Consider the following 18,250-nt stretch of genomic DNA (forward strand, 5'->3'; position numbering starts at 1 on the left):
AACCTCATTACTTCTTACTCCACGCTCCGTCTCACTGTCATTGGTCACAATCCCTTCTTTCCACCAATTTACCGGTTTTTTCCCAGAAATTATGGATTTATGTTTACGCTACAATATTTTAAACTAACGGCGCATCCAATTTCTATCCGCCACCATTGAACAAACAATCTGTATTTACCGTTATTACAGTAGACGTATGCGTCACGAAAGAGTTATCTTACGAACCATTTGATCACGCTTTCCTACTAGTAAAACTTGTTCGTTTGTGCTATACTCTTGGATTTCAGTTTACTTAGAAAAAATCTATAAGAATTACGGATGTTAAAAAATACGTTTTCGACTTATTTTCCAGCTAGTTCCATTTCACCGTTTTATAACTTCATTCAGGAATTATAAAGCTGGTATTTAAATACATGCTTGAGTTTAACTAAAGAATTCACTTTCTATGCGTTAAATTTTTTTTTTCAGTTGCAATTTTAGTTGTTAGTAAAGTTGGAAAATTTTTTACTTCCTTGTACGAAATAAAGGAAGTATTGTGATCGAGAAAAATTTCGATTTTCATATTTCAACGGAAATATCCATTTTAAGTAGTTTAACGTGACGTCCGTGCCGGCATAAGACCTCACGCCGAAACTAGTCAAAATGGATTCAGGGATGGTCAAAATGGATATTTCCGTTGAAATCTAAAAACCGAAATTTATCGCGATCACAATACTTCCTTTACTTCGTACAAGGAAGTAATCAGTCATTTTACGGCATTATATTTCTGTTGCCATGGTGAGCAAAATATAATGAAGTAAAAGGATTAATCTTTGTGTTTTTAATAGCCTACCCCCACCGTTACGGGTTCTCGATCTATAGCTTTAAAACCTTTCCAGGATAACACGATTACATCCTGAAAATTTGAAAGCAATCTGTCGGTTGGTTTTCACGTGATGCATTTGCAAACAAACAGATCCACAAAATTTCGCATTTATATATAAGATTAAAAAATTAACAAAGCAGTATTTTTTTCGTAAAAGAAAATTTTTTAAGTGCATTTTAAATAAATTGGTGGAAAATGTTTTCTGACTGTTTGGCTCTTTATTATAATATAGGAAGGAAGCGGTATACCCTTCCTTCCTATAAAAAGGAAAGGCCGTATGGCCCTTTCTCGTAAACCAAAGTATTATGTTGAGTTACATGAAATCAGTTCCATTATCTGGTTTGGTAATTATAGACATTGTTATTCTTTTAGAAAATAATGACCATTCTGTTCAGTAAAGATTTCACATTTATAAATATTGTCGCGTGGTTCGCGGCTCGATCAGGATATTGAGAATCTGACAATTTAGAATTTTATAGAATTACAGTTTATTGGTTTAAATTTTTCATAATTACAACCAGACAAATTAATAATAATAACAATGGTGATAAATGCAATAATGATACTAATAATAATAAGTGAGACAATAATAAAACAATTAATAACATATAGTAAATGCACAAATATTAATATAGTAATTACAACCACAATAATAATCATGATAACAGTATTAATAATAGTTGTAAACAATAATATTACTATTATTTTGACTAGTTTGTCGTGACGTCTGTACGTAATTATGTACGTACATGCGTATGTATGTCGCATAACTCAAAAACGATTAGCTGTAAAATGTTGAAATTTTTTAATATCTACTTGTGCACCTCCCCTTTTGATTGCAATCGACTGAACGAGTGTCCAAAAAAAATCCAAAATAAAAAAAATTTAGATTTTTTACTTTTTCTTAACTGCACTAATAAGCCCTCATTGAGAGCTTTTCAACTATGTATCATAAGATATATATTTTTTCATTGGTTCCAGAGTTATAGCCAAATAAAATTTTAATTAATGAAATATTTAGTTCTTACAAGTAGGAATCTTTTCGAATCAGACTTCATCTCCTTTTTTTTAACTTTTTTTTAATTTAAATATATTGATTTGTTATAAAAAAATTTACGATAAATAATAATTCGTTAGTAACAATAAAAAAAAAAAAAAAAAAATGAAAAAATATCAGAAGTTATTAATGAAATAAAATTTTAGGTACTTTTTATTTTTTTTTAAATATGTATATGTAATTTAATAGGCGTACAAGGAAGCCATGCGGTGTCCATATCAGAATTTCTTTTTGTTGAACAGAGAGTTCAACAATTGAAGTGAACTGAAACGAGTAAACAACAATACTGTAGAGATGTGAACACAGTTTCATAATTTTTATTGGCAAGGGAATAAAGAAAAAATTACGAAGAAAAGAATTTTAATCTGTTATGAAAAGGAGTATCTAAGTCTCACATTACAACATAATAATGAAACAAGTAAGATAGACAAATACGAGTTATACTACTATATTCTACCATTATGTGAAGCGACTGCACTCTTTTTCTAACAGATGCGAGATTTATCGATTTTAAAGTGCATCGCTGGGTAAACGAACATCTCAACTGAAGGCGAATATTCTTCAAGAAATCAAAGACATTGGAAATTTTAACGTTTTGCGTCAGGTGACTCTCAGTATTATAATTCGAGCATAAAAATGCATCGCAGCGTAGGACTTTGTAAAAGTCCTTTGTAAAAATATTGTATATAAGTAAATCTTTGCTAATACAAAATTTAATTAACGTTTTCATTTCTTTCGTAATGTGTTACATGTCACAATTGTGTTTCGTCTGTGTATGTTCGGTTTGAAATCTCTCCCCCGGTTTTAATGATTTAATTATGTAATATTTTGACTACAATTTTGAAAAAATCAAAATGTTCAATAAAAAAAAATCTAGGTCTGATTTGACCTTAAAATCGCTTGACACTTGATCCCTTTCATCAAACGGGGTTTTTACCTTAAAAATTATGCAGCATTAAAAATATAATGGGAAAAAATTCAAATTTTTAATAAAATGTTTCACTTGACAAAATGGCGTTGCTAAAAAAAAATCAAAACATTTAGTAAAAAATTTGGGTGTCATTTGACTACTCTTGTTCGACAGCTACCTCACACAATATATTTTTTTTACTTTCCCGTCTATCGCTGTAACAGAGCGATAGCTTTAGAAGGGAAAATATTGTAATCGGTCCAATTTGGGCATATGCGGTTTTTCACGGGATTTTTACGTTTTGAACCTAAGGAACCCAAAAAATCTGATGGAAATTTTCCGGATGTTCATAGGTACGTATGATATTCGGTGTCGTCTTCTAAATTACCTTAATCAAAATAGGTTAATACAAATAAATAATACATCTTCCAAAAATTTCTATAACTTTTTTTTGTTTTTTGACTAAGGTCATATTGTTTGAAACGTCGATATTTGCAAAAATCATTATGCCGAAAATGTTGATTGATCGGTAAACTTTCTTTTTATAGAAACAATGTTTTAGCAGCTATAACCGGAAAGTAAAAATATTTAAGATAGCTAAATAAAGAATTCTTTAAAAGAATTACAAAAAGAATAAAACGCAGACAAATAAACATGATTAACTATTGTGATTTTTTATCATTGTAAGTTTCATTTCATAAGGCTAAAAAGTCGTTCGAGATATTTACTCAGCCTTTTTTTTTTGTTTTACTACTCGGTTTTATATTTTGAATTTTGAGAGTCTACTTAAGAAATCATCTTTATTTCACTTCGTTTGGGTTAAATTATTTAGCTGAAAATAAATAACAATTGCATAATTTGTAAATAAATTCCTTTAAATTATAAGCATGTACTTTTTTCTGTTAAACTAATACCTGACAGTGTTTCCCTCCGGGAATCACTGTCAGGTATTAGTTCAGAGGATGAATGAGGATAATATGTAAGTTTAAGTGAAGTATAAATCTTGTACAGTCTCAGGTTGACCATTTCTGAGATTCTTTGGTTAATTGAAACCCAACCACCAAAGAACACCGGTATCCACGATCTAGTATTCAAATCCGTATAAAAAAGCAACTGCCTTTACTAGGATTCGAACGTTGTAACTCTCGACTTCGAAATCAGCTGATTTGCGAAGACGCGTTCACCACCAGACGAACCATGTGGATTTATAAGCATGTATTAAATCAATATTAAGTTGCATAGTTAAAATAGCAATGTTACGTAGTAATAAAAATATTTATTTTAATTTGTGGTTTAGAGTTTATATCGCACTTGGTTTATTAAATGTTTAATGAGTCCAGTAATAATGAGTCATTAAAATTTTCCCAACTCCTACTGATCAACTTTGAAAATACTTGGGAGACGCATGATTTTTTTTTTACCGACGACATTATTTTTAGTTGTTTTTTTTAAAAATAAATTTGAGTCGTTGTAGTTTAGTTTATCAGAAGGTAGTTTACATCTAAACTTCCTTCTGATAAAAATTAATTTTATTACGTTTCATATCAAATTCATTTGCTCTGTGATAAGTCGTATCTGCTGCAGTATTTAAGTTAAAACTGAAAAAGGCTTATCTTTTGAAATTTAAAATCCTTGAAGTACATAAAACCCTAGTTTTGTTTACAATTGCCTTGATAAAAAATTTAAAAAATAGATAATGCATCTTATGGGAATAAGAATAAATTCTTATCATTTATTTTTACCATACATAACCTATATAAATCATAAGATAATTTTATTTTTAAATTCGTTTAACTTCAAATATTATCTCGATATACATCGAGTGAATTTAAGTTTCTTACGAACGAGTACGGTGTAGTAATCTCATTTATGATTAATATTTATTACAGTTTAATTTAAATTCAATTTATCTAACGACCGGATTTATCGGTAGAAAATGAAATACAAGGGCCGTTAGGAAAGTTCTTGACCTGACAAAGAAAATACAAGATTTTTGCGAAATTATTTTCTCAACCTTGTCACCTTGTAGTTCGATATAATTATACAAACGATTTTCCAACTTTTGCCCCTGTATTTATCAACCGAACTGTCGGCTGACTTTGGGGGGAACGAGTGAGCGGGGTTTGTTGTACTTACTATCTAACCAGATGATGTCATCCGATAATTAATAATACTGCAAATTTGTATATAAAATTCAAACACAACAGACTACTACAATACAATGACTAGCACACTAGATACAGCGGTGAGGGGCAAACTTTTAGCTCACATATTGTAAATGATATTAATTCAAAGTCTGACCTGTCACTGTCTATTAACGCATCAATTTATCTAGCTGCTGTGAACTATTTTTTTATTTTTAAATGGGCTTTAAAATATATACACTTGCCGCATGCCCTATTTTATACTACAAGTATTGGTATAGGTAGTTGGACATAGAGATTTACGTCAAGAAAGACGAGCTGGGCAATAGATGTTTGGGCTCTCGGATTTTCAGTGGTTACAGATGGCGTTTGTAGAATCATTGGCGCAGGCACGACAAAAGGACGGAGAGGAGGTTGATATTGACGAGGTCATCCAGGATGCTTGTACTTCGACCTTGAAGAGAAGAGAGGTGCGGTCGCGTCCAATGCAGATATATTGGTCGTCGGACGAGATTGTCGCTCTGTAGAGGATATGCGTTCGCAAAAGGCGTATCCTCACAAAATTAAGAAGACGAGAGAACCGACAGGAGAACGAGAGAGCCATGGCAGAATGGAAAGATTCTGCAAGGAGCCTTCGAAGAGCCATCAACAAAGCCAAGCAGAATAGACGGAGGGAGATCTGTACTCAGCTGGAGGAGAACCCCTGGGACATAGCATACAAATTGGTAACAAAGAGGCTGGGAAGGTCACTTCCCAGATGCTGAGATGGAGGGAGTTGGCGGCCACAGAGATACCGCGTATCACTTCGGAGCAGCTGTGGTACGCGGTCTCTCGACTCCGTCCTGGAAAGAGCCCAGGGATGGATGGAGTGCCTGCGGAGGCGATGAGGGCGTTAGTAGAGGCCTCCCCGATTACTTTTTTGGAAGTATTTAAGCCTGTTTAAGAAGAGATTCCCAATACCATGGAAGATGGCGAGAGTAGAACTACTCTCGCCATACAACTACTCTTAGGGAGGAGAACTCCTCCCTAAGGGAGTGGTGGAGAGGGGGGCCTAATGAGTTACAGACCGATTTATCTAACTGGTAACCTGGGAAAACTTTTCGAAGTTATTCTGGCAAACAGGCTGGAAGACGAGTTAGAGAGAACTATGGGATTCTCGGTAAAGCAATATGGCTTCCGGAAAGGAAGAAGCGCAGTGGATGCTGTTAAAAAAGTGAAAGAGGTGGTGGAGGCGGTGGTCAGGGGGTCTAGGAATGTGAGAAAGATTCCCCTAGTCGTTTTCTTGGATGTTGCTAATGCATTTAATACGGTAAGGTGGGAAGCCATACTGCGGCAGTTGGAGGAGCGAGGCATTTCACCTTACTTGTTGAGGATGATGTAGTTGTACCTCAGTGGAAGGAACTTAAGTATCACGTCTAAGGAGAGGGAGGATGTCATCGTGCCGCAAAGATCAATCTCGGGGCCCATCTTGTGGAATGTGGTGTACGACGACCTCCTTCAGCAGGAGTGGTTGCCGGAAGTATAATTATTGGCATATGCCGATGATTTGGCGGTAGTAGTGGCGGCGAAGGAGCTGGAGAAGGTGGTGGGGATAGCTACGAGAACCGTTGAGAAGATCAAATCAAGGCTTCAAACGCAGGGCTGCAACTGTCAGCTAAGAAAACTGAAATTGTAGCAATGACGGGGAGGCGGCGTATACCCCCTTTTGCTGTCCAAGTCGATGGAGAAATGATCGCCCCAAAGGAAGTGACAAAATACTTGGGAGTGTGGCTCTGGGATTTCTCACTTCACATGAAGCAAGTGGCCATGAAGGCGGAAAAAATGGCATTGCTGAAGCTTATGGCCAATGCCGGGGGTCCTAAGACAATCAAGCTCAGAATGCTGGCATCTACCGTGCTATCGATGATTTTATATGCGGCACCGGAATGGTGGGAGGCATTTGGAGTGATGAGAAATGCCCGGAGATTGAATGGAATATACAGGAGGCTGGCGATAAGAGTTGCGCGGCTCTACCGGATGGTATCATTGGATGCCTCACTGATGGTGGCTGGTATGCTGCCGTTTTACCTACTGGCCAAAGAAACAAGAGATAGAGCCACAGAAGGTAGAGAGGAGGCTAGGCGCCGCTTGCTGGCTGACTGGCAGGAAAGGTGGCGGATTGCAAAGGAGGGGCACTGGACCTACGCCTTGATCTCAGAGATGGCTGCCTGGGTAAATAGACTGCATAGAGAAATGGACTTCTGGACGGCTCAGTGGTTGTCGGGTCATGGGTCGTTCGGGGTTTACCTTTGCAGGATCGGAAAGAGGCGCACAGAACTGTGCCAGTATTGTGATGACGTGGATACGGTGGAGCACACCTTCTTTGTGTGCCTCAGATGGAGGCAGGAGATACCACGTGACGATACCACTCGCCGGGGGAAGTCATGCGGCTGATGCTCTCTTCCGGTGAGGGATGGACTGCGTGTTCCCGTTGGTTTAAAAGGGTGTTAAAACAGAAAACGATAGTGGCAGACAACGGAGATGTCGGTTGAGGGTAGCGATGGGCGTCAGCCTTCTAGGGCGGGTGGCGGGGGTGCCTCAGCATTGTCGTCACCAATGGCTCCCGCGGGACGCGTTCCTGTTGTCTGAGGCCGGGATAGCTGTGGTGTATGTATTCTGAGCTGTATATATTATTGATTCTAAATGTGTCTGAATGTGTTATGTAGTATATATATATATATATATATATATATATATATATATATTTGTAAATAGAGTGTGAATGAGAGGTGTAAATATTTGTATGATTGTGAGGTGTGCTCGTGACGCGCGTGGTGCAGAGGTTAGCCATCGGCGGCAATTGCAGCATCACGTTGCGTGAGGGAGTGGTTTTTATTGCGTCCCACTGTAGGCGGTGAACCCCACGCACCCAGTATGTACGAGCTACTGGGCGTTTCGTTGAGGCGAATTTTCCCACTTCCGACGTAAAAAAAAAAAATAAAAACAACTGAAACAATTTAGACAGGTCAGGGCAGTTAACACTAATAATTTACAGTTTTTTTTCAAAATAAATAACCGGTCATTTTCATATTCTCCGTAACATATTTTACATATTAAAATAACTCGACTGCAAGCAGTAATTACTGAATTTATTATTTAAATAATCAACACATTACAGTTAATTAATCGTGGTTAGCGAGCGTAGGTTATGCTTTGGTTACATTATGTTGATTCTGTGCAGTGACGAATCGTACATCAACATAACCTTTTTTTCTGTTTAGCTTCCGGAACCACCGAAAGGTATTACTTCAGAGGGTGATATGTATGAATGTAAATGAAGTATAGTCTTGTACAGTTTCAGGTCGACCATCTCTGAGATGTGTGGTTAATTGAAACCCAGTCACCAAAGTACACCGATATAGTATTCAGATCGGTGGGTTATATATTAAGCCCGGTGAGTTATATCAATATAACCTAACCAAACATAACCTACGCTTGCTTCGTTCGCTAATCTCGTCTAATTAACGTTAAATATACAAATACGTATGTTATTCTCCTACATTGGAGGCGATTAATAAAATTCACTAGTAGTGATGCATAATCACCGGGTTAATCAAATTTAGCTTAACATATACACCATCGTTCTTTTCTCGATCGCTATTAACTACTTAATCTCACGTCAATTGTCGAAAAATTTATGTTTACTGTTTTCCCCTCGACCATTTCCAAAAAAAAGAAATCTAATTTTAAAAAGATAAAGAGGTACTTATATCTTCTCCAGCGGTCTTCAGTTAGTGATGTACATTTTCTCTAAAACTAACCTCCCAACCTTACTTTTTACCGGCCTCCGTGGCGCGAGTAGTAGCGTCTCTAGCCCTTTCATCCAGAGGTCCCGGATTCGAATCCCGGTTAGGCATGGCATTTTCACACACAAATCATTCATCTCATCCTCAGAAGCATGCCTAACAGTGGACCCGGAAGTTAAGAAAAAAAATCTTCCGATATCGTTAATACAATGAGATTATTTGGCACTCGATCAATCGATCGACAATACTACTTTACACTTTATTTTTCCTTTATAATCTGACTACTTTGTAGAGCTGAATTTATCGAATATAGTATAAAATAAGTGAAATCTAAATTCTTTTAAAAACTGAAACGAAACACTGTCTTGAAAAATAATTACAATCAATGCACATTTTTAACTAAAATAATAATTAATTAATATGATAATTTTTATATTTTATTTATTTAGTTTTTATTGTTGTTAATTTGAAATAATAATTAATTTTATGAACAATAATGACATTTACTTTTTCATAAATAAGTTAGAACTTATTATGAATATATATAAATATATATATATATATTTGTGTGAGAAACTTACATATATGGACCATCACGACATTGTAGTAGAAGGATAAATCAGTCACTTGAAAACCAAATGCAAGTGGAATATTCAAGGTTAGAAGGTTGGCAGCATGCATTTAATATCCAGTAACTGTTGTATAACAATATACATGTAGATCAAACGTACCTGTACAGTCGAGTGGTAACAGTTAACTTACTACGTACCTCACTGTGAACAATCGGTCTTTAAGCGAATGAATAATTCAACGAGTGAAATTTTTAAAAAAATTTCATAATTTTAATACAGTAACAACTATTTATCGAACGGTTTTTAATTTATTTTATTTAACAATGATTAAAATAAGTTTATTTTTATTATTTCAACTTATTTTAATTTTAAATAATAAGGTCGGTAGTGAAAGGATATTGTGCATATTTCCGACTAATGCGAAGAGTCATTATTCGGCATTCGAACCGTTAGCTTTAGAACTAGCTAAGAAAGGACACGAGTTGGTTATAATAAATAGTTTTCCACAGAAAAAACCGGTCAAAAATATAAGAGATATCGATGTATCAGAGTATTTTATCCCTCTTATAAGCGCTATAAATATTAATGAATTATTGGATATTCCGACGGGCACGATAAACGAACTGACCATGATGACGGTTTTGGTCAACTTGTCCCAAAAAGTATTCGAAAATCCGGAGGTTAAAAATTTGTTAAATTCATCCGATGAAAAATTTGATTTGGTTATCGCTGAAATGTTTAATACCGATATGTATTTGGGGTTCGCTCAAAAGTTTAATACATCGATAATCGGTTTTACGTTCAGTACGATATTGCCTTGGGTAAATGCAAGATTTTCAAACCCCGATAATCCGAGTTATATACCGAGCATATGTAGTCAATTCAGTTATAAAATGGACTTTTTACAACGGGTATCGAACAGTTTACAGACTTTTATCGCAAAATTATTGTATAAATTTCGAGTCGATGTGTTATCGGAATATCACGCTAAAGGGTTTTTTGGAGAAGATATTCCTCCTCTGCAAGAGTTGGCCAAGAAATCTAGTCTATTACTTTTTAATAGTCATTTTACAATACACGGGGCAAGACCCTTAATGCCAGGAGTTATTGAAGTTGGCGGATTACATATTCCGTTTCAAGCCAGCACATTACCTAAGGTAAATTTGTATCATTTTTATTAGTTATTATTAAGTAGAATTGCTAAAATATTAATACAAAATACAAGTAAATTATTTTTGAAAGCTATTCTATCAAACATAGCTGTAATCAGTTCATATAATTAATATAAAAGTATAAGTAATAATTAAAAAAACACCTCTTTCCAGAGGTGTTTTTTTAAAATACTTTTTTAATTACTTAATAAGTAATTAAAAAAAGCTTCACGTCATCTTATTATAAAGTGTAAATTAAAAATTAGTCAATTTAATTAAAATTATAATAAACGGTTTGTGTTCAGAATGCCTAACCGAAAATTGTTATACTTATGATGATGGTACGAATAGACGGAATCGCTCGTAATTTTTTTTTTTAAGTAGTTCACTCGGTACAAAAAGACTAAATTATTTTATCTATTTTACTGCGACCTTGAGCGAGAGTATATATTCTATTTTAATAAATAAAATAAGATAAATGAATATATAAATGATAAAAAATCCACTCCCTGGGGATACAACCCGAAACCTGAGAGATATTAGAAATATCTCTTTACATAATTTTTTCTTCATCACATTGTAGGTTGTATTGCCATTACATCCAACCGTTTTCGAAATGGTTTCAAATTTTTTCAAGTATAATTCACTCAAGATTATAATAAACTGATCCGATGTACAATTAACTTATCGATATAAATAACACATTCAAACATTACATAAAACAGAATAAAACTTTGAAAATCTAATCGTAGAAATTAAGACAAAAATACTAAGAAATCTAAAGTAATATGTAAATTTTACAATAGCAAGTCAGAAATTTGTCTAATATCCGAGAGTTATTCAATATACTCCCACCAAATAAATTTGGAAATTAAACGAATATATCTTAAATCAAAATAACATATTCGACGACATACAAAAGAGTTTTCCTATACTTTTTAAGACGGGTCCATTAACAATAGTGCCACCTCTACCCCGTCTGAGAAGAAACTTCACTTCATAATTGAAAATATAAGTATTCTGAAAACATATTTCTACGTACTCAGAAAACGTTGCTAATTTCATATTATTATATATACAGAGTTTTTCTAAAATGGTGGGCTGACTATACTTTTTTGGATTCTATTGTAAAACCAAACAAAAAATATCGTATGGAAAAATGGCAATTTCTCTTTCGTTCTCCCCCTGTCCGCCATTTTGTAAATTATTATATAAAAGTTTATATTCCAAGTTCGGATAGAGGAATCACATTAATTAGATAAGCGTATTTGTAATATAATTTTAAAATTTAGCAAAAGATCTGACTTAAATACCTTTACAAATTCAAAATGGCGGCAATGTTTATTTTTCAGCCCGTTATATCTCCATAAATATAAGTTGTATCCAAATGTATTTAGCTAAACTATTAAGCCTTTTATTTTGAACAAAATTACATTTTATCTTTTTAAATCGGTTAACAAATAGCCGAGTTATGGCAGAAAATTAATGTTATAATTATGTGTTTGTTTTCATGTTCTCCACTTTCAATTCGATTAAATATTAATTGTTAATTCTACTATTGTAAATTATTGTGAAATTAAGAAATAATTTTCTCACAATAAAATTTAATATTACATAATAATAAAACAATTGATGTTAATTTTTCACTTTTGAATAATTTTACACAGAGACTATTACTGCTGATCGTATTAACAATGTAAAAATGAAGCTTCTTTCAACAGAATTGTGTTCAAAATTATCACAATTAGCGTATCTGGAGCGACGAGAATCCTCAAGGTACATTCAAAAGTAGCCATCAACAAGAATTTTCCCTGAACATATGGGCAGGTATTTTTAATGATTATCTTTTGGGTCCTGTCATTCTACCAAATCATTTAAATTGAGAAAATTATCTTGCTCGTTTGACCGAAAATCTTCCACACTTTTTGGACGACTTACCTCCATAATTAAGAGGAAATATGTGGTTTCACCACGATGGAGTTCCAGTACATTTCAGTCAGTTGGTAACAGATTTCCTGCATGAAACTTTCTATGAAAAATTAATAAGCCGCGGAGGGCCAGCCCGATCACCTAACTTAAACCCTCTTGACCTCGACCTGTGGGATTATTTGAAACATATTGCTTATTCAACTCCAATACTCAACATTGAGGATCTTCAACAAAGGATCCAAAATGGATTTCAAGAAATTAGGAATACTCGTGGAATTTTTGAACGGTTAAGACAATCTTGTAAGAAAAAGACTGGAGACTTGTGTAATTTCTAATGGTGGACACTTTCAACATCTCCTATAACTTGTAAACTTTTGTTAAAAAAACAGGTATAGCTAATGTTCTACAGCATTTAACGTAAGATTATCACCGGGAGTTGTTTTATTTTTTTAATTATTAGGTTTATTATTGTGAGAAAATTATTACTCAATTTGGTACTAATCTGCAATACTAGAATTAACAATAAATAAAAACAATTTATATTTAATCGAATTGAACTTAAAGTGGAAGACATGAAAACAACTCAAAATTTCATCAATTTTCTGCCATAACTCGGCTATTTGTTAACCGATTTAAAAAAATTAAATATCATTTTTTTTTCAAAATAAAAGGCTTAATATTTTAGCAAAAACACTCATTTTGATATTCCTTATATTTATGGAGATATAACGGATTGATAAACATGGCCGCCATTTTGTAATTTGCGAAGATTTAAGTTTTGAGTTTTTGATAATTTTGAAACTTTATAATAAAAACGCTTACCAAATATTAATATGATTCCTCTATCAGAACTTGAGATATACATCTTTATATAAAAATAACGAAATAGCGGACAGGTGGATAACGAAAGAGAAATTGCCATTTTTCCTAAGGATATTTTTTGTTTAGTTTTACAAGTAAAATCCAAAAAAGTATAGCCGCCAGCCCACCATTTAAGAAGCACTCTGTATTGTTTCAAAGCAGGAGAGACGCATCGACACAAATTTAAAAAAAAGAAGCTCATGTGTACTTATGTACGCACGTAAGAAGTTATACTTGGTGTGAATAAAAAAATAATTTTTTTACGCATTCAAACAAATTTGAACTTAGTCAAACGATCGAAAGACGACATTAAATACCATGAATAAAAGTTTGAATAAATAACACTTAAAAAAATATTTATTTTATACAGTTTAATAATATTGAAGTATTCGTTATCATATAAACTAAGTTCATCGAATATATTTCGATTAACTTAGTCCTATTAATTCTTCGGATGACGATTGAATAGGCACGAGGGTTATCAGTGGCTTATGATATGAAAAATATGATATAAATATTTTTATTTTATAATAGTGTATTTTATCAACAATTTTGTTTTTGGTAAATTTAAAATTATTTATGGAAAATCAAGAATTTATCTGATGGGTGCTATTTTCAGTGTCATTAAAAAATATAATTTTACTCATAACAAATAATGCTTACATGAATATAACCTCAAATCTTGATAAAAAATTTTCACAAAAAAAAATATTCGCTGCAATATAAATAAAGTTTTATGAATACGAACAGCAATATTCACAGTTTAAAATATCCGTCTTCAGAAATCCGTGTATATAAATATATATTTATTACGACTCAATATCTGTTATGTTTACAACACGTATTGTAAACATAACAGATATTGAATCGTGATTATCACGTGCTAATCACTTAATTGCACTGAACGACTGACTGAATTAGGCTCTACACGCAAACTGATCCACTTGGGCCTGCGCAAATCTTCATGGTGTGTTACATCGGCGCGCGCAACTTCCGTAACTTGCTGGAAATACATTCTGATCAGTTTCTCCTAACGCGCCAAAAGAAGTATAACTTTAAAAAAATTAATAAAAATTTAAGGTGAAAATATATCTTTTTAAAAATTTATATCCGGTTTTCTATATTAAAATATTCTTTGAATAATTCTCTTTTAAAGCGGTATTAATTAAAAAAAAAAAAACTTATGACAATTTTTAAAAAATACACATTTTTCACAGATGTTAGATGGTTTAGAACAAGATACGGCAACAACTTGATTTGAGTTTGTATAAGCGCAAGTTTAAAAGAAACTTTACAAGCATGCAGACTGATTATTTGACTGACGTGACTTATCAAGCGTTTAAAGAAGGGAAAGTAGCGTTGATGATACTGGCCTATGGTTTTTAGAAAAGTATTTGGTACAATAAACATAATACTCCGTAACTGAACACAATGCTTTGTGATTCAATATAATACATTGGCTTACGAGAAAGTGTCTTATTATGGTTCCATTTTCATCTTTTTCTAAATTTAACAAACTATTTAAATTAACCTTCTACCAAATTATTTAAAATCAAATCGAAAGATATTCTTTTATATAAACAATATTAATTTTGTGTATGTGTTTAAATAGATACTAATAAAAAAACATCTGATGTGGACACCATATGACTTCTTTGTACGGCTATTAAATTACATATACACATTTTAAAAAATACATAAAATTTAATTTCATTAACAACTTCTAATTTTTTTATTCTTATTATTGAATTATTATTTATTGTAATTTTTTTTTTACAATCACAGGTTAATAATTATTAATAAGTCAATATATTTAAATTAAAAAAAGGAGATGAAGTTGAATTCGAACCGACGTGCCTTCCCCTTATAAGATTCAAATATTTCATTAATTAAAATTTTATTTGGCTATAACTCTGGAACTAACAAAAATAAATACCACTTGTAACAGATATATCGTTGAAAACCTCAAAATCCAATTTTTTTGGATTTTGGGCTTTTATGGACACTTTTAGTCCAGTCGATTGCAATAAAAAGTGGAGGTGCACAACTAAATATTACAGCAGTCCTAAATCCAAAATTTCAACATCTTAACGGCTAATCGTTTTTGAGTTATGCGAGATACGTACCTACGTACATAAATCACGCGAAAATTAGTCAAAATGGATTCAGGGATGGTAAAAATGGATATTTCCGTTGAAATCTGAAAACCGAAATTTTTCCCGATCACAATACTTCCTTTACTTCCTACAAGGAAGTAATAAATAAAATAAAATTTAAATTTTCCGCATGTATGGTTCACTTGTATTTAAATATGTATTCAAATAATTTTCATTAAAGTCTTCTGAATTGTAATTTATTTCGTAATTATTTTATGTATTTAATATTTCCACTTACTTATTTTAATATTATTTCACGTATTTATATTTTTAATTATTAATTCTACATTTTGTTATCGTTACTCCTCTGATACCACAGTTTCCTTTGATTCATTCAGGTAAATTCGGGAGCAGTTACATAATCTATATAATATATTAATGTCTATCGATAAGAATAAAATATTTATTTTGACGTATATAATTCAGTTTAAATTATAAAAATTAAATGTGTTAGTTGTTTTCTATTAGCATTATGGTATTCATTACGTTTAGATCAATCAGCGAACGAAATAAAGTTGTTACTTATAGACTCAACTAAGTCAGTGATACAAAACTAAATATGACCTAAAAAACAAACACGACAAATTATTTACTGCATTACATAAAAATTAATCGATTAATTATCTTCAATCAATGGATTAATTATTATGTTATGAACCGGCCTCTTTTTCTTAAGGAGGATGGGTACTTGAAATTTCAGAAAATTTACAGTACATGTAATGTGAAAAGTTCTAATTCCTATACTGTTAAGCGAGTCTGAGACCCTGGAACCTTGCATACAACTATCGGTCGGTTTAAATATAGAGTGTGCCAGAATCTATTAATTGACACTAATAAGAGCACCTAATAGAAGCTGACCTTTATAAATAAAATATTTAACACGGGTGTGTCACATGAAGTAAAGGCTTACTAATTGTGTCTTTAACCCAAACAATCATATGAAACAGTTTCCATGCTACTAAAAAGAAGGGTTTACAAAACAGAATATCTGGTTTTAAAGCTTTTAATATCTCTTTACTTTGACTTAAAATAATGAATCACAATTAAAATGAAAAAGTATGTTACTGTTTTTCTCTTTTTAAGTGTTCAATGTGACCACCTTTCGTCAAGCGGAATTCATCCAACCGATAGGAAAGTTCGTTCCGTACTTTAACCAGCATGTCTGGAGTAATGCAGGACAGTAAATCGAGTAGATCTGTAGGTATTGGAGTCATATACACAAAATCCTTTATAAAACCCCGTAAAGAAAAAATCTGATGTGAACACCACATGATTTCCTTGTACCCCTATTTAATTACATATACACATTTGTCTAAAATGAAAAGTATATAAAATTTTATTTCACTAATAACTTCTGATAATTTTTCTTATTTTTTTTTTTATTGTTATTATTGAATTATTATTTATTGTAATTTTTTTTACAATCAGAAGTTAATAATTATTAATAAATCAATATAAAATATAAACTCAATTTAAAATTGAAAAAAAAGTTAAAAAAAAGGGGGATTAAGTCTGATTCGAACCGATGTGCCTTCCCCTTGTAACATCCAAATATTACATTAATTAAGTTTGGCTATAAGTCTGGAACCAATGAAAATAAGTACCATTTATAACATATCGTTGAAAAGCTCTCAATGAGAGTTTATTATTGCAGCTAAGAAAAAGTCCAAAATCATTTTCTTTTTTTAATTTTGGGCTCTTATGGGCACTTTTGGTTCAGTCGATTGCAATCAAAAGGGGAGATGCACAACTAGATGTTTCAACAGTCCTAAATCCAAAATTTCAACATCCTACGACTAATCGTTTTTGAGTTATGCGAGATACGTACATACATACGTACAGACGTCACCGCTGAAACTAGTCAAATTGGATTCAGGAATGATCAAAATGAATATTTCTGTTGAAATCTGAAAACCGAAATTCTTCGCGATCACAATATTTTCTTTACTTTGTATAAGGAAGTAATTAGTCATTTTACGCCATTATATTTCCTGTTGCCATGGTGACAAAATATAATGAAGTAAAAGAATTAATCTTTGTGTTTTTAATAAATATTTTTAATAGTCTACCTCCAACGGAGCTAGGGTTCTCGATCTATGGCTATAAAACCTTTCCTGGATAACACGAAGTCTGAAAATTTGAAAGCAATCCGTCGGTTGGTTCTCACGTGATGCTTTTGCAAACAGACAGATCCACAAAATTTCGCATTTATATATGATTTAAAAATTGATTAACAAAGCAGTATTGTTTTCGTAAAAGAAAATCTTTTAAGTGTATTTTAAATAAATTGGTGGAAAATGTTTTCTGACAGATCGGCTCTTTATTATAATATAGCAACGAAGCATAATACATCCCCTTCTCGTAAACCAAAGTATTATGTTGAGTTACATGAAAACAGATCCATTACCTGATTTGGTAATTATAGACATTTTTATTCTTTTTGAAAATAATGACCATTCTGTTTAGTAAAGATTACACATTCATAAATATTGTCGCGTGGTTCACGGCTAGATCAGGTTATTGACAGGTTGACAGTTTAGAATTTTATATAATTACAGTTTATTGGTTTAAATTTTTTTTAATTATAACCAGACAAATTAATAATAATAACAAATCAAACAATTAATACATAATATAGTACATGACATAATGCATAACATAAGCAAAACAGTAAATATGACATAAAAGCAGTGCATAATATATAACGTAATCAACAATGATATAGCATTCAAAAACATTACACATCAAATAGTGATAAATGTCAATAGTAAATAATAAATATAGATTACACACAAGACAGGGTTCAAAATAAATAATCGT

The 18,250-nt window shown here is 32.4% G+C and overlaps 1 protein-coding gene across 2 annotated transcripts in view; it reads left to right on the forward strand.

Moving 5' to 3' along the window:
• LOC142330556 (UDP-glycosyltransferase UGT5-like) overlaps window positions 1-18,250 on the forward strand; it is a 78,571-nt gene that overhangs the window by 20,818 nt on the left and 39,503 nt on the right. Inside the window, exon 1 of one of the 2 annotated variants that reach the window (XM_075375907.1) lies at window positions 9,489-10,490. The exons of the other annotated variant lie outside the window; for it this stretch is intronic. Within the exon in view, the coding sequence (XP_075232022.1) occupies window positions 9,657-10,490 (834 nt within the window). The 5' untranslated portion in view covers window positions 9,489-9,656. Of the gene's footprint in view, window positions 1-9,488; window positions 10,491-18,250 lie in introns of those variants that run through there. 2 annotated transcript variants of the gene reach the window in all.

Source organism: Lycorma delicatula, chromosome 9 (assembly GCF_047948215.1).
Source record: "Lycorma delicatula isolate Av1 chromosome 9, ASM4794821v1, whole genome shotgun sequence".
Classification (NCBI taxonomy): domain Eukaryota; kingdom Metazoa; phylum Arthropoda; class Insecta; order Hemiptera; family Fulgoridae; genus Lycorma; species Lycorma delicatula.